Genomic DNA, 23,638 nt, shown 5'->3' with positions numbered 1-23,638 from the left:
GATAAAGACTGTAGTATGGTGGCTATGGTCCTCTCAGTGACTATCACCTTGTCAAACTTGGTCCTGTCGGCCACATCCAGGTCTGAGGCAGACATGTTTCCCATGTCCAGCAGTGAGGAGGACTGGGAGCGCCTGCTGCTGGAGCCCTGCACTGCCAGCTTATTCAGACTGGAGGTGGAGCCTGTAAGCTTCCCGGAGCTGCCATGCAGGCCTGGGGCACGAGAAAGGTAACAGTTGAAAACATGTTCAAACCACAGGATAAATACTAGTCTCTGGAACACTGCCCTATCTATAGCCCCTGAGACCAAAGCTGCATTCACATTGACTTATTTTCAAAGCAGAGCAACTGTGCTGTTGAAAATAAATAACTTTGTGGCATCTGAAAAAGTGTGCCACAAAGCACATGTGAATATGCATCTTTAAAACATGTTTGTTTAGCAGTAATTACACATAACATGAACAGCTGAAGACAATTGAGAGAGAAGAAAATATGAAACATTTAAATGCGTGCTTGGTAATAAAGACCATTTGTAAGAGTTCAAATTCATCTTATTATGGATGTTGGACATTCATTGTCAGAGAAACTTGCTGGATATGTTGACCCCAATGTATCCTTTTGTATTGTGAATGAGTAGTATCCTATGCCACAAATACAGAATGTACATGCTTATTGTATTTGTCTGATAGATGTTAATTTATGTGCTCTATAAATGGAAGGTTGGGTGTACTCTAGGCAGAAGAAGTCTGTAGGGGAGGAGGGTTCTAAGCAGGGGGAAGGGGGTTCTGGCTGTGCTGCAGTTTCAGGGACATAGTAGTGGGGAGACTAGGTGGGTAGTGGTGTGGGCAGGTTACAGATGTGGGACTGCGTGACCCACATGGGATACTTACTTTCCGTTTCCTGTTTGAGAGCACTCTCTTTCCGCGGAAGCGTGGCTGGCGAACGGTTAGAACGGCAGGCATCAGAGACAGAGACATGTTAGGCTCATGACATGCAGCACGTTAAGAGGTCAAAGGTAACAGACTGACATGCGCTACAAAATCTGTAATTGCCCTGAAGACATCCTTTTGGAAAACAAACATTTTGTTCATTTTGTTCTATAGAAGAAAAAACTGAAATTCTGAATTTGGACAGCAGAGCCTTGTACTCCTACCAAACCAAAGCTCTTTAAATGAAAAGGTTGTTTTTCAGAGCATTGAAATATAAATACAGTGGCTTGCGAAAGTATTCACCCCCTTGGCATATTTCCTATTTTGTTGCCTTACAACCTGGATTAAAATGGATTTTGTTGGGGGTTTGTATCATTTGATTTACACAACATCTCTACCACTTTGAAGATGCAAAATATTTTTTGGTGTGAAACAAACAAGAAATAAGACAAAAAAACTGAAAACTTGAGCGTGCATAACTATTCACCCCCCAAAGTCAGTACTTTGTAGAGTCACCTTTTTCAGCAATTACAGCTGCAAGTCTCTTGGGGTATGTCTCTATAAGCTTGGCAAATCTATCCACTGGGATTTCTGCCCATTCTTCAAGGCAAAACTGCTCCAGCTCCTTCAAGTTGGATGGGTTCCGCTGTTGTGCAGCAATCTTTAAGTCATACCACAGATTCTCATTTGGATTGACGTCTGGGCTTTGACTATGCCATTCCAAGACATTTAAATATTTCCCCTTAAATCACTCAAGTGTATCTTTAGCAGTATGCTTAGGGTCATTGTCCTGCTGGAAGGTGAACCTCCGTCCCAGTCGCAGATCTCTGGAAGACTGAAACAGGTTTCCCTCAAGAATTTCCCTGTATTTAGCGCCACCCATCTTTCCTTCAATTCTGACCAGTTTACCAGTCCTTGCCAATGAAAAACATCCCCACAGCATGATGCTGCCACCGCCATGCTTCACTGTGGGAATGGTGTTCTCGGGGTGATGAGAGGTGTAGGGTTTGCACCAGACATTTTCCTTGATGGCCAAAAAGCTACATTTTAGTCTCATCTGACCAGAGTACCTTCTTCCATATGTTTGGGGAGTCGCCCACATGCCTTTGGCGATATTTTTTTCTTTAAGCAATAGCTTTTTTTCTGGACACATCCGTAAAGCCCAGCTCTGTTGAGTGTGCGGCTTAAAGTGGTCCTATGGAAAGATACGCCAATCTCCGCTGTGGAGCTTTGCAGCTCCTTCAGAGTTATCTTTGGTCTCTTTGTTGCCTCTGATTAATGCCTTCCTTGCCTGGTCTGTGAGTTTTGGTGGGCAGCCCTCTCTTGGCAGGTTTGTTGTGGTGCCATTTCTTTCCATTTTTTAATAATGGATATAATGGTGCTCTGTGGGATGTTCAAAGTTTCAGATATTTTCTATAACCCAACTCTGATCTTTACTTCTCCACAACTTTGTCCCTGYCCTGTTTGGAGAGCTCCTTGATCTTCATGGTGCTGCTTGCTTGGTGGTGCCCCTTGCTTAGTGGTGTTGCAGAATCTAGGGCCTTTCAGAACAGGTGTACAGTCGTGGCCAAATGTTTTGAGAATGACACAAATATTAATTTTCACAAAGTCTGCTGCCTCAGTTTGTATGATGACAATTTGCATATACTCCAGAATGTTATGAAGAGTGATCAGATGAATTGCAAAGTCCCTCTTTGCCATGCAAATGAACTGAATCCACCAAAAACATTTCCACTGCATTTCAGCCCTGCCACAAAAAGACCAGCTGACATCATGTCAGTGATTCTCTCGTTAACACAGGTGTGAGTGTTGACGAGGACAAGGCTGGAGATCACTCTGTCCTGCTGATTGAGTTCGAACAGACTGGAAGCTTCAAAAAGGAGGGTGGTGCTTGGAATCATTGTTCTTCCTCTGTCAACCATGGTTACCTGCAAGGAAACACGTGCCATCATCATTGCTTTGCACAAAAAGGGCTTCACAGGCAAGGATATTGCTGCCAGTAAGATTGCACCTAAATCAACCATTTATCGGATCATCAAGAACTTCAAGGAGAGCGGTTCAATTGTTGTGAAGAAGGCTTCAGGGCGCCCAAGAAAGTCCAGCAAGCGCCAGGACCGTCTCCTAAAGTTGATTCAGCTGCTTTTGGAGGATGGCCTGGTGTCAAGAAGGGCAGCAAAGAAGCCACTTCTCTCCAGGAAAAACATCAGGGACAGACTGATATTCTGCAAAAGGAACAGAGATTGGACTGCTGAGGACTGGGGTAAAGTAATTTTCTCTGATGAATCCCCTATCAGATTGTTTGGGGCATCCAGAAAAAAGCTTGTCCGGAGAAGACAAGGTGAGCGCTACCATCAGTCCTGTGTCATGCCAACAGTAAAGCATCCTGAGACCATTCATGTGTGGGGTTGCTTCTCAGCCAAGGGAGTGGGTTTACTCACAATTTTGCCTAAGAACACAGCCATGAATAAAGAATGGTACCAACACATCCTCCGAGAGCAACTTCTCCCAACCATCCAGGAACAGTTTGGTGACGAACAATGCCTTTTCCAGCATGATGGAGCACCTTGCCATAAGGCAAAAGTGGCTCGGGGAACAAAACGTTGATATTTTGTGTCCATGGCCAGGAAACTCCCCAGACCTTAATCCCATTGAGAACTTGTGGTCAATCCTCAAGAGGCAGGTGGACAAACAAAAACCCACAAATTCTGACAAACTCCAACCATTGATTATGCAAGAATGGGCTGCCATCAGTCAGGATGTGGCCCAGAAGTTAATTGACAGCATGCCAGGGCGGATTGCAAAGGTCTTGAAAAAGTCTTAACTGTGACGGTCTTTCAACACTGCAAATATTGACTCTTTGCATTAACTTCATGTAATTGTCAATCAAAGCCTTTGACACTTATGAAATGCTTGTAATTATACTTCAATATTCCATAGTAACATCTGACAAAAATATCTAAAGACACTGAAGCAGCAAACTTTGTTGAAATTAATATTTGTGTCATTCTCAAAACTTTTGGCCACGACTGTATACAGTGGGGAGAATAAGTATTTGATACACTATGATACACTACACTGTACCTATGATAAAAAATGACAGACCTCTACATGCTTTGTAAGTAGGAAAACCTGCAAATCGGCAGTGTATCAAATACTTGTTCTCCCCACTGTATATACACGTGACAGATCATGTGACACAGATTGCACACAGGTGGACTTTATTTAACTAATTATGTGACTTCTGAAGGTAATTGGTTGTACCAGATCTTATTTAGGGGCTTCATAGCAAAGGGGGTGAATACATACGCACGCACCACTTTTACGTTTTTTTATATTTTAGAATTTTTTGAAACYAGTATTTTTATTTTTTTCACTTCACCAAATTTGGACTATTTTGTTTATGTACATTACATGAATTCCAAATAAATATCAATTTAAATTACAGGTTGTAATGCAACAAAATAGGACAAATGCCAAGGGGGCTGAATACTTTTGCAAGGCACTGTAAATTGATTGAGTGCAGATTCAATTCGTATTGCAAAACATTTGTGTTATAGCGTGATTGACATTTAAAGGCAATGTTTCCGCGTTCGTGGAGACWGCATTCACGGTAAACGCTGCATATGTCGGCTCAAACAGAAATGACATAGAAATTTCAACCGTGCTACATCGCAGATCTTCCACGCTAGGGATTGACTCGAGCCCTTACTTTAATATACTGTATATCAGTTTACTTTACAGGAAAACATAAATTAGTGTTTTCATTCTTCTTGTAATGTTTAGGATCTCCAGTTGGTCTTAAAACACTCAAATAGTGAAGTCATACTCTGAAGTCAGAATAAGTAGTACGGATAATATCAGGCTTTGGTTTATGTCATGGCTTCATACAGTAAGCAGCCAAATAGGGAAATAACATTGAGCAAAACACCAGCTAGCAACACTGAGCAGGACAATGACATGACACAGGAGCATTTCCTAGGCAGTGAAAGGCTACGAAATAGGAGGCAGTATGACCAGGTAAGTACATGTTTGCTGAAATGAACCATGCAGAAAATGCTGGTCAAATATTGAAGAAAATTACACACACACTTACCTGAAAGTCAAACCACATACAGTACACACACCACAAATACAAACCATACACAACAACCCAAGGGAAAAACAACAACTAATTGGCTAAACACCTCAAACAAACCACACAGAAAACTACAAGGCTACACAGAGAAAAGAAAAGACAAACAATCACACACACACATCCCACATTTAAAAAAAACACTCATGGTCTTACCAAACTTATTTCCCTTCCCCTCCTTGGCTGTGCCCGCCATTTTGATCTTCGCCACCTCAAAAAAATCTTTGATTTCTCGTTCATATAATCTGGTCATGTAATCAACATAAGTCTGAAAATGGAGAGAAAATTCAAATATATTGTTTAATTGTCATGAAATGCAATAAGACGTTATCGTTGTGCTGCTGGTGATGATGATATAAATAGAGATGTAATAGTGGTGCTGATCATAATAATGATGATAGCTGATAGTGGTACTGATGATACCAGATAGTGGTAATAATGATGACAAAGCCACTCACCCTGGACAGGCCTTCGTACTTCTCTCTCTGGGTGTTCTTCAGCCACTCCATGAGCTTGGRGTAACGTAGCAGGTCCCTGTGTAGGGGGCTGTGTTTAGGCAGCGTCAGCTCTGCCATGTGCTGGGACAGCACGGAGCTTTGGTCATGGCCCTGGACGTAGGCAGCACAGGGAATTAACAAGGGCTTGACAAATAGAGAAACACAAACTCTCAGTTTCACACAAAGGCAGAGAGAGACTGATTTTGACCCTCTTGGACCATTTAGGGACATCCCCTGCAATCTTGGGGACTGGTGTTAGTAGAAGATTAACCATTTAATATAAACTCAGCAAAAAAATAAACATCCTCTCACTGTCAAATGCGTTCATTTTCAGCAAACTTAACATGTGTAAATATTTGTATGAACATATCAAGATTCATAAACTGAACAAGTTCCACAGACATGTGACTAACAGAAATTGAATAATGTGTCCTTAAACAAAGGGGGGGGTCAAAATCAAAAGTAACAGTCAGTATCTGGTGTGGCCACCAGCTGCATTAAGTACTGCAGTGCATCTCCTCCTCATGGACTGCACCAGATTTGCCAGTTCTTGCTGTGAGATGTTACCCCAATCTTCCACCAAGGCAACTGCAAGTTCCTGGACATTTCTGGGGGGAATGGCCCTAGCCCTCACCCTCCGATCCAACAGGTCCCAGACATGCTCAATGGGATTGAGATCCGGGCTCGTCGCTGGCCATGGCAGAACACTGACATTCCTGTCTTGCAGGACATCACGCACAGAATGAGCAGAATGGCTGGTGGCATTGTCATGCTGGAGGGTCATGTCAGGATGAGCCTGCAGGAAGGGTACCACATGAGGGAGGAGGATGTCTTCCCTGTAACGCACAGCGTTGAGATTGCCTGCAATGACAACAAGCTCAGTCCGATGATGCTGTGACACACCGCCCCAGACCATGACGGACCCTCCACCTCCAAATCGATCCCGCTCCAGAGTACAGGTCTCGGTGTAACACGCATTCCTTCGACGATAAACACGAATCCGACCATCACCCCTGGCGAGACAAAACCGCGACTCGTCTGTGAAAAGCTCTTTTTGCCAGTCCTGTCTGGTCCAGCGACGGTGGGTTTGTGCCCATAGGCGACCTTGTTGCCGGTGATGTCTGGTGAAGACATGCCTTACAACAGGCCTACAAGCCCTCAGTCCAGCCTCTCTCAGCCTATTGCGGACAGTCTGAGCACTGATGGAGGGATTGTGTGTTCCTGGTGTAACTCGGGCAGTTGTTGTTGCCATCCTCTACCTGTCCCGCAGGTGTGATGTTCGGATGTACCCAATCCTGTGCAGGTATTGTTACACATGGTCTGCCACTGCGAGGACGATCAGCTGTCCATCCTGTCTCCCTGTAGTGCTGTCTTAGGCGTCTCACAGTACGGACATTGCAATTTATTGCCCTGGCCACATCTGCAGTACTCATGCCTCCTTGCAGCATGCCTAAGGCACGTTCACGCAGATGAGCAGGGACCCTGGGCATCTTTTTTTTTTGTGTTTTTCCGAGTCAGTAGAAAGGCCCTCTTTAGTGTACTAAGTTTTCATAACTGTGACCTTAATTGCCTACCGTCTGTAAGCTGTTAGTGTCTTAACGATCATTCCACAGGTGCATGCTCATTAATTATTTATGGTTCATTGAACAAGCATGGGAAACAGTGTTTAAACCCTTTACAATGAAGATCGGTGAAGTTATTTGGATTTTTACAAATTATCTTTGAAAAACAGGGTCCTGAGTTTACTCTTAAGTCCATATCCCACACCTTAGCATTCAAAATCAAATAACTTCATTGCCAATAACACGTGTTTCATTTGCTGCTAAAATTCCCATATCAGTGGGTTTCCTCATATTCTACCATTCTCAGTCTATTTACTTGCTATTGGTGCTGCAACCAAGCATGCAGGCAGAGCAGACAGGCAGAGGTATAATGACTTAGCACCCCAGCACAGCACACTGATAGTCAGTACAAGAAGAACCAAGGCCTTCAATGAAGGAGGAAAGTCTGAGGCACTTCGAGGCTTTTAGACCCATTGAGATAAAAGAGGAAGGTTAGCAATGTAGTCATGAGCAGCACAACCCATACGGTCATTAATGCGTTTTTGCAACAAAAAAACACATATGTGTAGATAAGTAAGAAAGGCCATAGTTTAGAGTGGAGTGTCAAGGGGGGTGCTGTGAAGGTACTACTCACTGGAAGCGACATACAGGAGGACCTATAGAACTGAGGGATGGTCATTTTGAAGTGACTGAAGTGGTTGAACTGACAAGTACAGGGACAGAGAGCAGAGAGATCAAAGTGGGGTGGTTTAGAGTGAGGCAGAGAGTGAAGAATAGGAGGACCAGAGCAGTACTGGAAGAAAACAGGACAGAGACAGGAAGAGAGGATCAGAGGAGTTAGAACTTAACCAGGAAGTGGATGAGGAGGACAGAAAGAGCTGCCTGCCAAAACGAGGAAAGACTAAAATACTGTAACAAGAAACACATATATAGTGCACTGTTATGCCTGGTATCTAGTCATGAATGCTGTTCAGGTGTCTGTGTTTTTAATTTAAATCAGAATAAAAATCTTGAGACCATTGCAAAGTGTTACCGTGGTGTGTAGATTACCTGGTGGACGAATACGTTGTTGAGGTGGTTGGTGAGGCGCCGGGCAAAGGTATCTCTGAGCTCAGTGAACAGGTTCTGCTGCTGCTTCACAGCCATCAGTTTCTCATGACCTGGTCTGAGTGCCACGTTCATGCACTGCAGTAGAGCCTCAGAGGCATTGATACAGGCCTCAATGCCTTTGGAGGAGGAAAGGTCTCCTTCCTGCAGGGCCCTGATGTGTCCCTTTGACAGGTCCATGTAGTTCTGAGAGACAGGCATTCATCATTCAACGTCATCTCAAAAACCCAAACCAACTGAAACATGAAACCCCTCCTCAACCCCATCCTCACCACCAGGAACTGGATCTCGTCCAGGAGCTTGCCGTTGTTGGTGTTGCTGATCTGGATGAGGCGGTTGCTCTGGGAGATCTGGTCCATTTGCTCCTTGACGCTCTGCAGCATCTCCTCATAGCTGCTCATCTTTCCCTCGATGGTGTCCACCTCTGACAGAGCCTCGTCCAGCAGCTGCATCAGGATGTTCACCTGCTTCTCAGATGCCATGATGGAGTGGATGTTGGCCTGGGATTAAGGGGATTATGGGAGATAAATAGGACCCATCTTTACATCTGTGCCATTTTAGCATCTATGACAGCATGGGCGCCGCCATTGTGGCTACAACCAATAGGAATCCCCACCCAGTTGACTACTTTAAAATGGCGGACGCTTAGTGGAAGCCCTCAATGGCGCTGCCCATGCTAAGACGGCCTTTTGGCCACTAGAGGCCTCTATCATTCTCTATGGGCAAACTACACTAATGTGCTCAACCACAGATAAACCATAGTACAATGGTCAGTGTAGTCACAGTGGTCCCGTGTGGCTCAGTTGGTAGAGCATGGCGCTTGCAACGCCAGGGTTGTGGGTTCATTCCCCACGGGGGGACCAGGATGAATATGTGTGAACTTTCCAATTTGTAAGTCGCTCTGGATAAGAGCGTCTGCTAAATGACTTAAATGTAAATGTTAAATGTAGTCAGTATATGTCAGCCAACTCAAGTCTATGTTGTAGCTCTGTATCAAGAAGACCCAAGGCTCCATGGCTGTCTACTCACCCCATCCAGAACCTGTAGCTCTTTGGAGAGTTTCTCAGCGAAGGCCTCAGCGTTAGAGATGGCGTACTCGCACACCTCCATCATGCCCTCGATGTCTTGCTCCTCACGGGCATTCAGCTCCTGGTAGTCATCCAGAGCATCCTCGTCACCCCCGGCAACACTTTGACTCTCACCACTGGGGACTGACTCTAAACGTAAATCAGTGTTTTCATTCTTGGAGAGGATGGTTTAACATTYTGCTGAGCGCATACATCACAGTACACACACATGAACAAACAAGCAAAAAACATCCCCCTGCTATTCGTTCAACTATATCATCAAAACACATATACACTATATAATACAACAAACTAAACAAAAAGCAGAACAGACAATTATTATTCATACAGTAGCACCCATTCAACAGCCACTCACTTAATAGCCAAAGGCGGCAAACAATCGCAACAGCTTTCAAAGATGTGTGAGTCGACTATGAGAATGGTTACTCATCACAGTGAAATCACAATGGAAATGGGAAAATAAGTTAAGTGCTACCAACCTTCCGCTTTAGGAAGCTCTGGCCAGCGAGAGTTTGAGAAGAGTAAGAATAAAGACGTGTTAAGCCACACCAAGGTCAACTCATATCTTACATAGACACTTCAGGTTGAGTTCAGGAGATTGGGAACAGGCAAGAAAGAAGAGTCTCATAGATTCAAGGCACAGGGGACAGCGAGGGTCACTAGAAAACGCACAAGCTTTTTCATCCTCCCCCATAGTTAGAGAGCCGTCATACCTTCCAGCAGCTGGGAACTGACATTCACAAACTCCACCTTCTTCCGCAGGTAACGCTGATTCAGCTTCCAGATGCAGGAGATGAAGGAATTCTTCTCAGCTGTGCTGCTGGCCACCCATCGATACACCTTCTCAAAATGGAGGTCAAACTCTGGGTTCTCCTGAATGACAAGAACAGCAGAGATGCCAAATGTCAATATCAAACAAATTAGCAGGAGGACAAAGCATAAGAGGAAAGGAAGACAAATAAGATTGGCCATAGGGAGTGGAAGAGGAGGAGAGAAAGACAAAGTTATGAGAAATTACATTCAGGCAGTGAGAGGAAGATGAGAAAAAGTAGTCTTTCCCTGACCTTGCTGGCATCTTTTGCATCCACTTCAGCCAGATCCCTCAGTTCCCAGGCCATCTGTCGCTTGTAGAAATCCCCTTTGTCTGACTTCTTCACCTTCACCACCCTCACCTGCACAGGCCTCTCTGTGGTGACTGGGGTAGAAACATCAAACAGTTATAATACTGGGGTGTGAGTGAGCTGTAGATCCATTTATAAGTAGTATTTTCAGTAAAATCACTGTTCAGAGACATTTGATTCTGATGTTAAATCTCTGATAGTGGTTTTCATGTTTTGAATGTGTACATTATTTCACACTGATATGGTGAAATTAGCTGATTTATGTTAGACTTTAAAAGCATTTATGCTCTACCTGTGGCACACAGGAAGCAGTTCTTCTTCTTCTTCCCCGCCTTGCAGACGTTGACAATGCTGAGGAGACGCTCATCGTTGGGCGTAAAGATGTCCCTCTGGAGGGCGTGCTTGATGGCTGTCATTGTGGTGACTGTAAAATATAAATCAAACAGATTTATGCTGCTTTCAAAACAGCTGGGAACTGGGAAATCTCAGACTTCCGACTTCAGTGTGGGAACTCGGTAAAAAATGGAATATCAAGTCGGGAACTCGGGCCTATTTTTAGAGTTCCGACCTGAAGATCATGATTTGACCTCGTTTTTTACCCTTGAGTTCCCAATTGTCGCACCATTACTGCAATCATAACCTTTATGTGAAAGCAACTAACGTTAAACATAATACATTTTTGCTGCAGGAAAACACCATTGTACTCCTCCCAGTGGGGCACAGCCTATGACACTATAATTTACAAGTGCAACTAGCTAAGTACCATATTCAAGATTTGTACCATAACATTTTCCGACATTATCAAGAACGTCTGCACCATTGACATCACAGGTGCAGTCAACAGGTGCAGTCAACTAAAGCAACAAAGGTTGGCTAGCATGTAGCTATTAAGGGAGCTAACATGTTTTTATTTTATTATTATTTTTTAAATTCATAATACAAAAATCAACTTACATTGCTACATCAAACATGTCTAGCAAACCAAACACAGGTATTAACAATACTCAAACATACACAAAATATCAATAAAAATAAAATACAAAAAATAAACAATTTAAGTGCAATTATATTCACTCTGAAAATACCTTATTATAATGAATCATGAAGATGTTATTCTTGTTGTTATTCACTAGAGTTAATGTTTTAATAAGATAATTAAATTCAATCAGAACAATTGGTAATTTTGGTATAGAAATTTGGAATCTTTGTTTGTGTATAAAGTATTTGGCAACAAGAATAAAAAAATTAACAATCATTTCAGTGGTTTTGTTATCATTGCAATAGTAACATATTATATATTTTATGTTAAAAATATAGGCAGTGTTCATAATGGTAAATAAGTAAATTGAACACAAATTTACATTCAAAGAACAAGTAGAACAGATTCTCACCTTCTTTTTCACAGAAAACGCAGATATCATCAATAGCCACAAATTTGGAAATCATAGAAATTACATGGATATATCTTTTGTAAAATGTTGAAGTGCACTTCCTTAACTTTGTGTGGTATACAGTATTTGTAAGGCCTTAACATGCATTTTTCCAGACAATGTCAGGAATAAGCATGTTCCAGAAAAACTTTCCTCTCGGTGTAAGTTGGTTTTGTGAATGAAGAATGTCTCATATATTTATAACAAGATCTCTCAAGTAAGCCCAGCCTTCCAATCTGAGTTCTGGATAAACTTTGTGATCATTCCCAAAAAAAGATGACTTTTCATAAGTGTAGTTAGACCATGGGAACGGCTTTGATCACAGAAATAAACTCTCTGAAAGGTATTGGAAACTCTTTCAATGTTATAAATTGTTCATATGTGAGAATATTACCCTTGTTGTCGAAAATATCGGAAACAAAGTCAATATACCTCTCATGCCAGCTGAGGTAGAACAAGGACTTATTCCTTACAGTTTGTCTGATTATTCCACAAAAGAGCTTTATGAGGGGAAAATGTGGCAGGAAACATATTTTCCAGGCATTAAAGCTGTTGGTGAAACCTAGCCAATTGTCACGTTCTGACCATAGTTTGCTTTGTATGTTTCTATGTTTTATGTCTAGGTTGTCGATTTCTATGTGTTTGGTCAGGGCGTGAGCTGGGGTGGGCATTCTATGTTGTTTTTTCTATGTTTGTATTTCTGTGTGTGGCCTGGTATGGTTCTCAATCAGAGGCAGCTGTCGATCGTTGTCTCTGATTGAGAATCATACTTAGGTAGCCGGTTTTCTCACTACGGGTTGTGGGTAGTTATTTTCTGTGTCTCACCATACAGAACTGTTTCGGTTGTTTGTTTGTGTTCAGTTGATTTATTAAATCTAATTATGGACACTTACCACGCTGCACATTGGTCCGATATTTCCTACTCCTCCTCAGACGAAGAGGAGAATCGTTACACCAATTTAGCAGGTAATCTTTCAGGAATATAATTACATTTCAGTAAAATTGAAGATCTCCCAATTTATTAAACACATTATTTGGAATGAAATAACATATTGAATCAGTATCGATCAAACTTTTTCAACCAGTTTATCTTGAAAGTGTTTATTTATGTCAACAAAATCAACACACAAACTCTAGACCGCCTTCAGCTCTTTTGTTAGAAAGGACAGATTTCTTTTCGTTTGTGAGACTTATTTTTCCAGATGAAGTCAAGAAAGGTCTATTGATCTCTTTACAAGTAGCTGGATTTACACATAACGATAATGAGGGGTCACAAAACGAGACAGTCCCTCTGCCTTGACAGAAGTACTCTCCCAAGTATAGAAAGATCTCTTTGTAGCCATTATTAAATATTTTTAGTTCTTAATTTTAGGAGAGAAATTCAAATGTTGTCTGACTAAGTGATTTTTTTTTGACAGATGTATTCCTAAATATTTAACACAGTCCTTTACAGGAATATTTTCAATTTCTTTATCAGAGTCAAATAAACATAAGATTTCACATTTAGAAACATTCAGCATTAATCCTGATGCAATAGAAAATGCAGTTATAGCATTAAGGGCATGTGCGACCTGGTCTTTGTCTCTTAAGAAAAGAGTAGTATCATCAGCCAGTTGGGAAATTGATTTCTTTGTTAAAAATGGTTAAACCTATTAAATTTGCATTATTCAGAATATCTAGAGATAGAAGTTCCACAACCAAAATGAATAAAAACGGCGAAATTGGGCATCCCTGTCGTACACTTCTGTTGATACTAAATCTTTTGGCAGTATTAAGGTTTAGTAGCACAGAACTATTTATATCTTTGTAAACATGCAAATTACTTTAATAAAATTTTCACCAAATCCAAAAAGTTTAAAGAGACCTAAAGAGAAATTCATGTTCAATTGTGTCAAAGGCTTTACAGAAGTCCAGAAATGGGACAACCGCGATCTGAGTCAATTGCATCTGAAATATCTATAAATTCCAAGACTAAACGAATGTTAGAGCTTATGTGACGGCCCTTCATAAATCCTGTTTGAGTCTCATTTATAATGGTATCTATTCCTTTCTTTAATCTTTTGACATAAACCAGAGCAATCAATTTGTAATCAACATTTAATAAATAATTGGTCTCCAATTGTCAATGAGAGAAGGGTTTTCCAGGCTTCGGAATCAATGAAATAAGGCCCTGTTTCATAGTGGAGACCATTTCCCCATTTTTAATGCAATCTTGAAACATATTGAAAATCGGGTCTTCTAGCAACTCCCAAAACTGTCTATAGAATTCAACTGACAGGCTATCAGGGTCAGGTGATTTCCCTTTTTTCATTGAATTCAGAGCCTCTCTAATTTCTCCAATTGACACAGGTGAATCGCAAACTGAGTGGAAATCATCCTCAATTACAGGGACATAATTCTGAATGTGGCAAATGTAGCTTTCACAACCATCTTCCTGAAATTGAGAGCTGTAAAGGTTTCATAAAAGGAATTGACAAATGATGATATTGTAATTGGATCTTTGCATAAAACATTGTTAATTTTGAGTGCAGTTATAGATTTTCTTTTGTAGTTTCTCTTTTCAAGTGCAAAAAAGTACTAGTGTTTCTTTCCCCCTCTTTAATCCATTTTGCTCTTGACCTTACAAAGGCGCCCTTTGCCAGATCCGTGTAAGTCTGTTCTAATTCTAGTTGTAAAGACCTGAACACAGACTCCTCTTCTTCAGATAGATTATCTTTCTTTAGAAAACTGTCAAGCTTGCGTCGCTGTGAGAGGGAGTGTTTTCTCGCTCTTCAAAGCAATATTGAGGGTTAGGTGTGTCATGACGTTGCCTTTTTTAGGTACATAAAGCCCATGCCCCTCCCTGCCACTCCCTGCCTCCCCCTTTCCTCCTTCAACCCATGCTGTGATCACAGAGAGACGTCGTAAATTCCCGAGAATCTCCTCATGGCCAAACAGTATTAGAGGAGGGTAAACTTTCAGGACAAAGAGGTTTCTTCCACCTCACAGACTTGAGGTACGAACAGATTTATGTTCTGGAAAAAGTATAAAGATCGGTGAAGAGTCCAGCTATTACATGTCCGTTTGTCCCAATGTGGGAAACTCATGGGAGACGGGGTGGCTACATTACCATACCGCTGTTTATATAATAACGTCATATGAGGTTTACATCTGTTTGTTGTATAAAATGAATGAGTGAGTATGATACTGTTTGTATAATTGTGTAATATGATTTTGGACTGTTTAATGAAGAAAAATACAAATCCCTTTTGATTTGAACTAAATCCAAGGACGCGCCCTGAGCCCAGTTAGGGTCAGACATCCTGGGACAGCCCCTTTCTGCTATCCGAATAAAAGCCTACTCTGAGATTAATCAAATAGACCATGTTTTTCTCCATAGGAGGAGAACGAAGGTTAAGTACCATTGCTGAATCTTTACACATACCACGTGGTTAAACTCTTAGACGAATAGAAACAAGTCTTTGATATTGACTACTAGTCTGCAGCTAGGAATTCGGTATCATTGAACGCGAAAGACAACCGCCGAACATCCATTCTATAACAAATGTCACTCTGAACTATCCACAATACCAAACAGAGACTGAAGGAACTCCAACAAAAACTAACTTTCCTCCAGCGATCAAGACGACACATTGAGCGTAAATATATATATATTGATTGCAATTGTTCCCGAATGAGTGAGCGTTCATGTGTAAAGGATTAGCATGTCATTGTTATAATTATAACTCTGTAGTGACTTCTTGGTCGAACGCCAATTTTCCCTTTGTCTAACGCCGCCATGCCGGTTCAGCCCACTAGGGCATATTTCCCATCATTTCATGTAACCATTTTAAGTTTGTTTGCTTGTTTATGCATTTCTGTGTAATTACTTAGTTTAAAAGTAATATAAATAAAATTTAAGACAATTGATGTATCCAGTCCCAAGGTTGCTTAGCAGTTCAGACGTCTTTTTCTGTTCCGTATTGTTTGTGTCCTGTAATAATTATTACACCTCTCTTCACTTATCTTTTATTTATTTTATTATCCAAGAACTCAACTAAAAAGCTTTCCTGCAAAAGCTTTCCTGCAACCCGCTTCACCAATTACTAAAAGTAATATTTACCTCAAACTGAAAAATCCATCGTGGAAGCCAGCCAGGGGCTAATTCAGAAGCTAGCCTGAAAGCTAACCAGTAGCTACTCCGATAGCTAGCCAGAAGCTAATCTGTAGCTGCCCCGAAATTAGCCGGTTTGCTGGCTAGCGTTGGTTTTCAGCTGCCCTCGTGTTGTGGTCATCAGCTATTCCTCTAGCTCGATAATGTACTCCGGCACTTTTGTGCACGCGACTCGGACCGGAGCATTTCGGGACTTTTCTTCTCTTCAGTTTCCCCGGTTTCCAGCCGCAGGCTCTGGTCCACTTGCACCTTGACTTCGCAGCTAGCTAGCTGCAAACCGTGTGACGATTGGCTTACGTCGACCCGGAGCAACTCAAATCATCCTGGAGCTAGCCAGCTGAGGAGTTCCATCACCATCCGGACACGTTTTCTTTTGTTGCTGCTGCAGATACGGACCCCCCGGGCCTTCACGTCTGACTGCGACGTTATCTGCCCGAGGGATTTATCCCAACTGGCACCTCCGTCCGACGTTACCTGAACGCTCACCTGAGGCCCGCTAATCGTTAGCTGTCTTAATCGGCTGCTACCTGAATAAGCATACCGGACAACTATTAAATTAATTTTTATTTTTTATGTTTTATTTTATTTTTTCTCCTTGGGTCACTAATATCTATTCTGCGCCAATTTGGATTGATCCCTCTTTCCACACGGAACCCCACTACACGGAACCCCACTAACTTACGACGAGGAAACGCAGAGGTATCTACAAACAGACCTCCATCCCATGGCTGCTACCGACAGCCACATACCCGGCCAGCTTGTCTGGATCGCCACGACCCCAACCAACCTCTACTCACTGGACCTTATTGATCACCGCGATTAAGCATGCCTCTCCTTCAATGTAAATATGCTCTTGTCCATTGCTGTTTCTGGTTAATGTTTATTGGCTTATTTCACTTGTAGAGATTCTAGCCCTGTTCACTATACCATATCCAACCTCTCAGTTCACCACCACATATGGCGATGACCATCACCATGGTTTCAATGATGTTTCTAGAGACAATATCTCTCTCATCATCAACTTTCAATACCTAGGGTCCTACCTCCACTGTATTCACATCCTACATACCTTTGTCTGTACATTATTCTTTATAAACTAATTTTATCAGCCACAGAAACCTCCTCTTACTCTCGTGCTCCAGTAGCTCTAGGCGACCAATCTCATAGCTTTTAGCCGTACCCTTCCTACTCCTCATCTGTTCCTCTGGTGATGTAGAGGTGAAATCCAGGCCCTGGCAGTACCTGGCTCCACTCCTATTCCCCAGGCGCTCTCTTTGATGACTTCTGTAACCGTAATAGCCTTGGCTTCATGCATGTTACATTAGAAGCCTCCTCCCTAAGTTTGTTTTGTTCACGCGTTTGCTAACACCTTGCCCAACCCGATGTTTTAGCCGTGTCTGAATCCTGGCTTAGAAAGACCACCAAAACTCAGATATTTTCATCCCCATTACAGATTTTCAGACAAAGATGAACGGCCAAAGGGGGCGGGTGTTGCATCTCTGCAAAGACTGCCTGCAGAGTTTCTGTTCTTACTATCACAGGTGTGGTTCCCAACAATTTGAACTTTCACTTTTAAAAATCCACCTCTCTAAAAACAAGTCTCTCACCGTTGCCGCCTGCTATAGACCACCCTCTGCCCCAGCTGTGCTCTGGACACTAATATGTGAAGCTGATTGCCCCCTACTGGATCTTCAGAGTTCGTGCCTGCTAAGAGCCGAGCCTAGAATTTGAACATGCCTCAAAACCCAGCCACCCTACAATCTAAGCTGATGCTCGCTCAATCTGCACACAGAATTATCAATGAACTACCAGGTACCACCCAATTCCGTAGACCTCGGGTACCGCTCAGTAGATATCATCCTACAAAACTTGCCTCCAAAGTAGCACCTCTGCTGTTTTCAACAAGAGTCTCAGCGATCACTCGCCATCATTGCCTGTAGTCCGTAATGGGGTCACAGGTCAAACGACCTCCCACTCATATCAGTGTCAACCGCTCCTGAAAACACTCAGACGATGCAGGCCACTTTCTAATCGACCTGGGCCGGGCTATTCTGGAAGGATAATCGATCTCATCCCGTCTAGTAGAGGAAGGCCTGGTCATTTTTTTAAGAAATCGCCTTCACTCACTGCTCTTGAATAAGCATGCCCCATTCAAAAAGTTTAGAACCAGGAACAGATATAGCCTTGGCTTCCTCTTCCTGACTCTGACTGCCCTAACCAACAGAAAACATCCTATGGCGTTCGTGCATTATAGCATCGAACAGCCCCGTGATATGCAACTTTCAGGGAATCCAGAAACCACATTACACAGGGCAGTTAGAACAGCCAAAGGCTAGCTTTTCAAGCAGAAATTTGCTTCCTGCAACACAAATCAAAAATGTTTCTGGGACAACGCCGTAAAGTTCGATGGAGAATAAGAACACCTCCTCCCAGCTTCCAACCGCTCTGAGATAGGAAACACTGTCACCACTCACCGACATACCACTATAATTGAGAATTTCAATAAGCATTTTTCCACGGCTGGCCATGCTTTCCATCTGGCTGCCCTACCCGGACAACAGCACTGCCTCCCCTCTGCTACTCGCCCAAGCTTCCCCCATTTCTTCTTTTCCTCGCAAATACAGTCAGCTGATGTCCTAAATGAGCTGCAAAAATCTGGACCCTTACAATCAGCCGGGCTAATGATATCTGGACCCTTTCTTTCTAAAACTGTGCTGCTGAAATTGTTGCCACCCCTATTACTAGCCTCTTCAACCTCTCTTCGTGTCGTCCGAGATCCCCAAAGATTGGAAGCAGCTGCGGTTATCCCCTCTTCAAAGGGGGGGACAACCCTTGACCCTAACTGCTACAAGACCTATATCTTATCCTACCCCTGCCTTTCTAAGGTCTTCGAAAAGCCAAGTCAACAAAAAGATTACGACCATTTCGAATCCACCACACCTTCTCCGCTATGCAATCTGGTTTCAGAGCTGGTCATGGGTGCACTCAGCCACGCTCAAGGTCATAAACGACATCGTAACCGCCCTCGATAGGAACAATACATTGTGCAGCGCGTATTCATTGACCTGGCCAAGGCTTTTGACTCTGTCAATCACCACTCCTCATTGGCAGACTCGACAGCCTTGGTTTCTCTAATGATTGCCTCCCTGGTTCACCAACTACTTCTCTGATCGAGTTCAGTGTGTCAAATCGGAGGGTCTGTTGTCCGGGCCTCTGGCAGTCTCTATGGGGTGCCACAGGTTTCAATTCTTGGACCGACTCTCTTCTCTGTATACATCAATGATGTCGCTCTTGCTGCTGGTGATTCTCTGATCCACCTCTACGCAGACGACACTATTCGTATTACTCTGGCCTTCTTTTGACACTGTGTTAACACTCTCCAGGCGAGCTTCAATGCCATACAACTCTCCTTCCGTGGCCTCCAACTGCTCTTAAATACAAGTAAAACCAAATGCATGCTCTTCAACCGATCGCTGCCTGCCCCTGCCCGCCTGTCCAACATCACTACTTGGACGGTTCTGACTTAGAATATGTGGACAACTACAAATACCTAGGTGTCTGGTTAGACTGTAAATCTCCTTCCAGACTCACATCAAACATCTCCAATCCAAAGTCAAATCTAGAATTGGCTTCCTATTCCGCAACAAAGCATCCTTTATCATGGCTGCCAAACATACCCTTGTAAAACTGACCATCCTACCAATCCTCGACTTCGGTGATGTCATTTACACAAATAGCTCCAAAACCCTACTCAATAATTGGATGCAGTCTATCACAGTGCCATCCGTTTGTCACCAAAGCCCCATATACTACCACCACTGCGACCTGTACACTCTCGTTGGCTGGCCCTCGCTTCATACTCGTCGCCAAACCCACTGGTTCCAGGTCATCTACAAGACCCTGCTAGGTAAAGTCCCCCCTTATCTCTGCTCGCTGGTACCATAGCAGCACCTATCTGTAGCACGCGCTCCAGCAGGTATATCTCTCTAGTCACCCCCAAACCAATTCTTCCTTTGGACGCCTCTCCTTCCAGTTCTCTGCTGCCAATGACTGGAACGAACTACAAAAATCTCTGAAATTGGAAACACTACTCTCCCTCACTAGCTTTAAGCACCAGCTGTCAGGCAGCTCATAGATTACTGCACCTGTACATAACCCATCTACAATTTAGCCCAAACAACTCCTCTTTACCTACTGTATTTATTTTTATAATTTATTTTGGCTCCTTTGCACCCCATTATTTTCTGTCTCTACTTTGGCACTTTCTTCCGCTGCAACCAACCATTCCAGGGTTTTTTTTTTAGTTTTATTTTACTTGCTGTGTTGTATTCACTTCACCTCCATGGCCTTTTATATTTTTTATTTATTTATTTTATTTATTTATACATATATTTGTTTGCCTTCACCTCCCTTATTCACCTCTCACTTGCTCACATTGTATATAGACTTTTTTTTTTTTTTCACTGTATTATTGACTATATGTTTGTTTTACTCCATGTGTAACTATGTGTTGTTGTATGTGTCGAACTGCTTGCTTTATCTTGGCCAGGTCGCAATTGTAAATGAGAACGTGTTCTCAATTTGCCTACCTGGTTAAACTAAAGGTTTAAATAAAATAAATAAAGTAAATGTATGGATGACTCATAGTGAAGACTGGGTTCGTGCAGATAACCAACAATTTACGACGTTTGGAATGAGACTAACGTGAGGTAAAATAAATAAATCATTAATCAGAAGACTATTGATCAGATATGAAAATATCTGAAAGGTTATATTGGGAAATTATAACTTTGTAATCTGACTACTTTCCCTGGTGCCCTCGAATTCATAGTTAATTAGTTACGTTATTAATCAGTTGATCGCGTAATAACTAATTACAGGAATCTTTGATGTAAACTATAAGTCTTCAATTTAATGATAACCACCTGTCGTGTCTTTGCTAACAGTCAAATATTGGCTATTAATATTGAAAGAAACTAACTAAAAAAAAATTATGGACATGGGATAAATTTAGAGTTAGTTTTTGTCAATTTGAATGGGAAGAACACGACAGAAAGACAAAAGTAGACGAAATGTCCAAGTCTCACAGAAGACGGCTGACATGCTAGCTAGCCACAACGAGAACCAGAGCAGCATGGATACACAAGAAGCCGCGAACTCAAGCAAGAGAAAGAACAAAACTGACCAGGATGAAATCCTTGCAACCTCTTTACCTCAGACCCCAAGTAAAAATCCACCGGTGAAAAAAGTAAAAGACATTTCCATGTCGGAAATTTTCTCTGCAATCCAGTCCCTGTCTACTAAACAAGACGCCACGCTCTCCAAAGTGTCCATCATAGAGCGGGCTACAGAAGAAACATCAAAGAAGATCGATAATTTGTCAAACTGTCAATCAACTACACAAAATTGTGAGCGAGAACAAGGAAAAGATAACGTTCCTAGAGAATGAGTTGAAGAAAATGCAATCCAAAAATAATGAGCTGTGTGAGAATGTAGCTGAACTTCACCGGTACTCTGGCAGGTGGAATCTGAAAATCCAAGGTGTAAAAGAGGTAGAGGGAGAGGATATTAGAGAAGTAGTCATTAATATCCTGGGAAAAGTGGCACCATGCATCAAAGACAGGCTAAGAGACGTGATTGATGTGGTACATTGACTTGGGAAACAAAGATCTGATGGAGCCCCTCGCAATATCATCTTGCACTTAACTATGCGCCATTACAGGGACATCATATGGAAAATGGCCAAGGGGAACAAGTTTCTGGACGAGAAGAAACTCCGCATCAAAGAAGCTCTGATACCGCAGGATCAGGCTGCCAGAGAGAAACTGTGGCCGCTTATACAGAAGGCGGGGTTCAAGAGGGAAAGAAGGCGGGGTTCAAGGGCCCACACGCGTTTATCGAAGGAAGAATGATTACTGGGTAACTCTGTTGACATTAACCAAATTGGAACTGAGTACTACCATGAGTACAGTTAATGTACTGCCAATTATACATGTACCGTTCGAACTACAACTGATGAACACTTGCCAAAGAAAAGGAAGTAAATAGATTTGTTATTCTGTTAACCACCGCTACCTCAGCTGAGCGTAGTTTTCCGTCTTCCGAGTAATCCTCTCAAGGTTCACTGTTTGTTTTATTGTTCACATTAATACTTGTTATCTAATTTGTACTTTCTTTTTTAATGCAGGAGTTCGTTTTCAATTCACTCAATGTCGTTAGTCTGAATGCTAGGGGTTTGAGAAATCCTACAAAAAGGAAAGCTTTATTTTTATACTGTAAACGCAGTAACGCAGATTTTGTCCTTCTTCAGGAAACTCATTCGGGTGAAAGGGATTTGAAATTTTGGAAAGCACAATGGGGAGATATGGCCTATTTCAGTCATGGATCAAATCATTCTGCTGGTGTTTTGACACTTATTCACAAGTTTAAAGGTGACATTCTAGAATCCACATCTTCACAAGATGGCAGATGGGTCATAGTAACTGTTAAACTTGACAATGCTATTTTCATCATCTGTAATGTATACGGACATAACTCACATGCTCCTAATAAGACCCTTTTTACCCAATTTACRAGGAAAGTACAGGATTTAAGRAACAAATACTCAGAGGCTTTTCTAATTATTTCAGYYGATTTTAATGWAACACCTGATGCATCTGCTGATCGTTTTCCTCCTAGAACGAGTCAAAACCCTCAAAATYGTAACATTATCATTACATTATYCAAGGATCTCTGTGTTGAGGATGCCTGGCGTTATTTCAATCCGGATGCTAAGGGTTATACCTGGACCAACAAAACTGTCACGTAAATCTAGAATAGATTTATTCCTAATTTCCCCTTTTTTGTTACAATTTGTTATAGATGTAGATCATCAGTTGGCTCCCTTTTCTGATCATCACTTGATTTCCCTGAATTTACAAGCTACTAAAAAATCTAAAAGGTACTCGAGGATATTGGAAATTAAACAATACACTTCTTAAAGATACTGATCTCATTGAAAACATCAAATCATTAGCTAAAGATATTTTTGCAAGAAAAGACTTGGGTCATGGAAGTAGATGGGAATTTTTCAAATATAAAGTCAGAGTGGTAYCCATTAAACGCGCCAAAGAGCTGCTGCAATTCAAGAACCATAGAGAAAAGGAGATGATGAGCAAGCTTGACAGTTTTCWAAAGCGAGCTAACATGGTTCTGGGCGTGTCTAGCTACTAAACATGCGTCATATCACGATGCGAGGCCAGACAGATTTTGTACACAAGTGCAATTATGTTAGTTACATATGTCGTTCTGTAAAGTGAAGACAGTGCACTTCTTCAGGCAGATAACGTTAGCTGTCTAGAAACATATGAACAAATTCTTATTTACAATGACGGCCTACCGGGGAACAGTGGGTTAACTGCCTTGTTCAGGGGCAGAACGACAGATTTTTACGTTGTCGGTAACCTGTCGGTTACTGACCTAACCACTAGGCTACCTCGGGGCGGCAGGTAGTTGGACTAGTAACCGAAAGGTTGCAAGCTCAAATCCCCGAGTTGACAAGGTAAATATCTGTCGTTCTGCCCCTGAAGAAGATAGTTAACCCACTGTTCCCCGATAGGCCGTCATTGAAAATAAGAATTTG

At 42.2% G+C, this 23,638-nt stretch overlaps 1 protein-coding gene across 4 annotated transcripts in view; it reads right to left on the bottom strand.

Moving 5' to 3' along the window:
* The window catches only part of LOC111975681 (exocyst complex component 1), a 28,137-nt gene that overhangs the window by 4,265 nt on the left and 234 nt on the right, over positions 1-23,638 (bottom strand). Inside the window, exons 2-12 of one of the 4 annotated variants that reach the window (XM_024004182.2) lie at positions 10,727-10,858; positions 10,378-10,508; positions 10,027-10,186; positions 9,793-9,810; positions 9,255-9,442; positions 8,498-8,725; positions 8,169-8,411; positions 5,518-5,667; positions 5,216-5,327; positions 889-933; positions 48-211 (exon numbers count right to left, since the gene is read on the bottom strand). In XM_024004182.2, coding sequence (XP_023859950.1) covers positions 48-211; positions 889-933; positions 5,216-5,327; positions 5,518-5,667; positions 8,169-8,411; positions 8,498-8,725; positions 9,255-9,442; positions 9,793-9,810; positions 10,027-10,186; positions 10,378-10,508; positions 10,727-10,850 — 1,563 coding nt within the window. In that variant the 5' untranslated portion in view covers positions 10,851-10,858. The remainder of the gene's footprint in view (positions 1-47; positions 212-888; positions 934-5,215; positions 5,328-5,517; positions 5,668-8,168; positions 8,412-8,497; positions 8,726-9,254; positions 9,443-9,792; positions 9,811-10,026; positions 10,187-10,377; positions 10,509-10,726; positions 10,859-23,638) is intronic. The other 3 variants (XM_024004184.2, XM_024004183.2, XM_024004185.2) reach the window with 3 other exon arrangements.

This window comes from Salvelinus sp. IW2-2015, linkage group LG16, assembly GCF_002910315.2.
Source record: "Salvelinus sp. IW2-2015 linkage group LG16, ASM291031v2, whole genome shotgun sequence".
Taxonomy (NCBI): domain Eukaryota; kingdom Metazoa; phylum Chordata; class Actinopteri; order Salmoniformes; family Salmonidae; genus Salvelinus; species Salvelinus sp. IW2-2015.
Note: the sequence above shows the minus strand (reverse complement) of the source record. Positions and strands in the feature narration are given on the sequence as shown.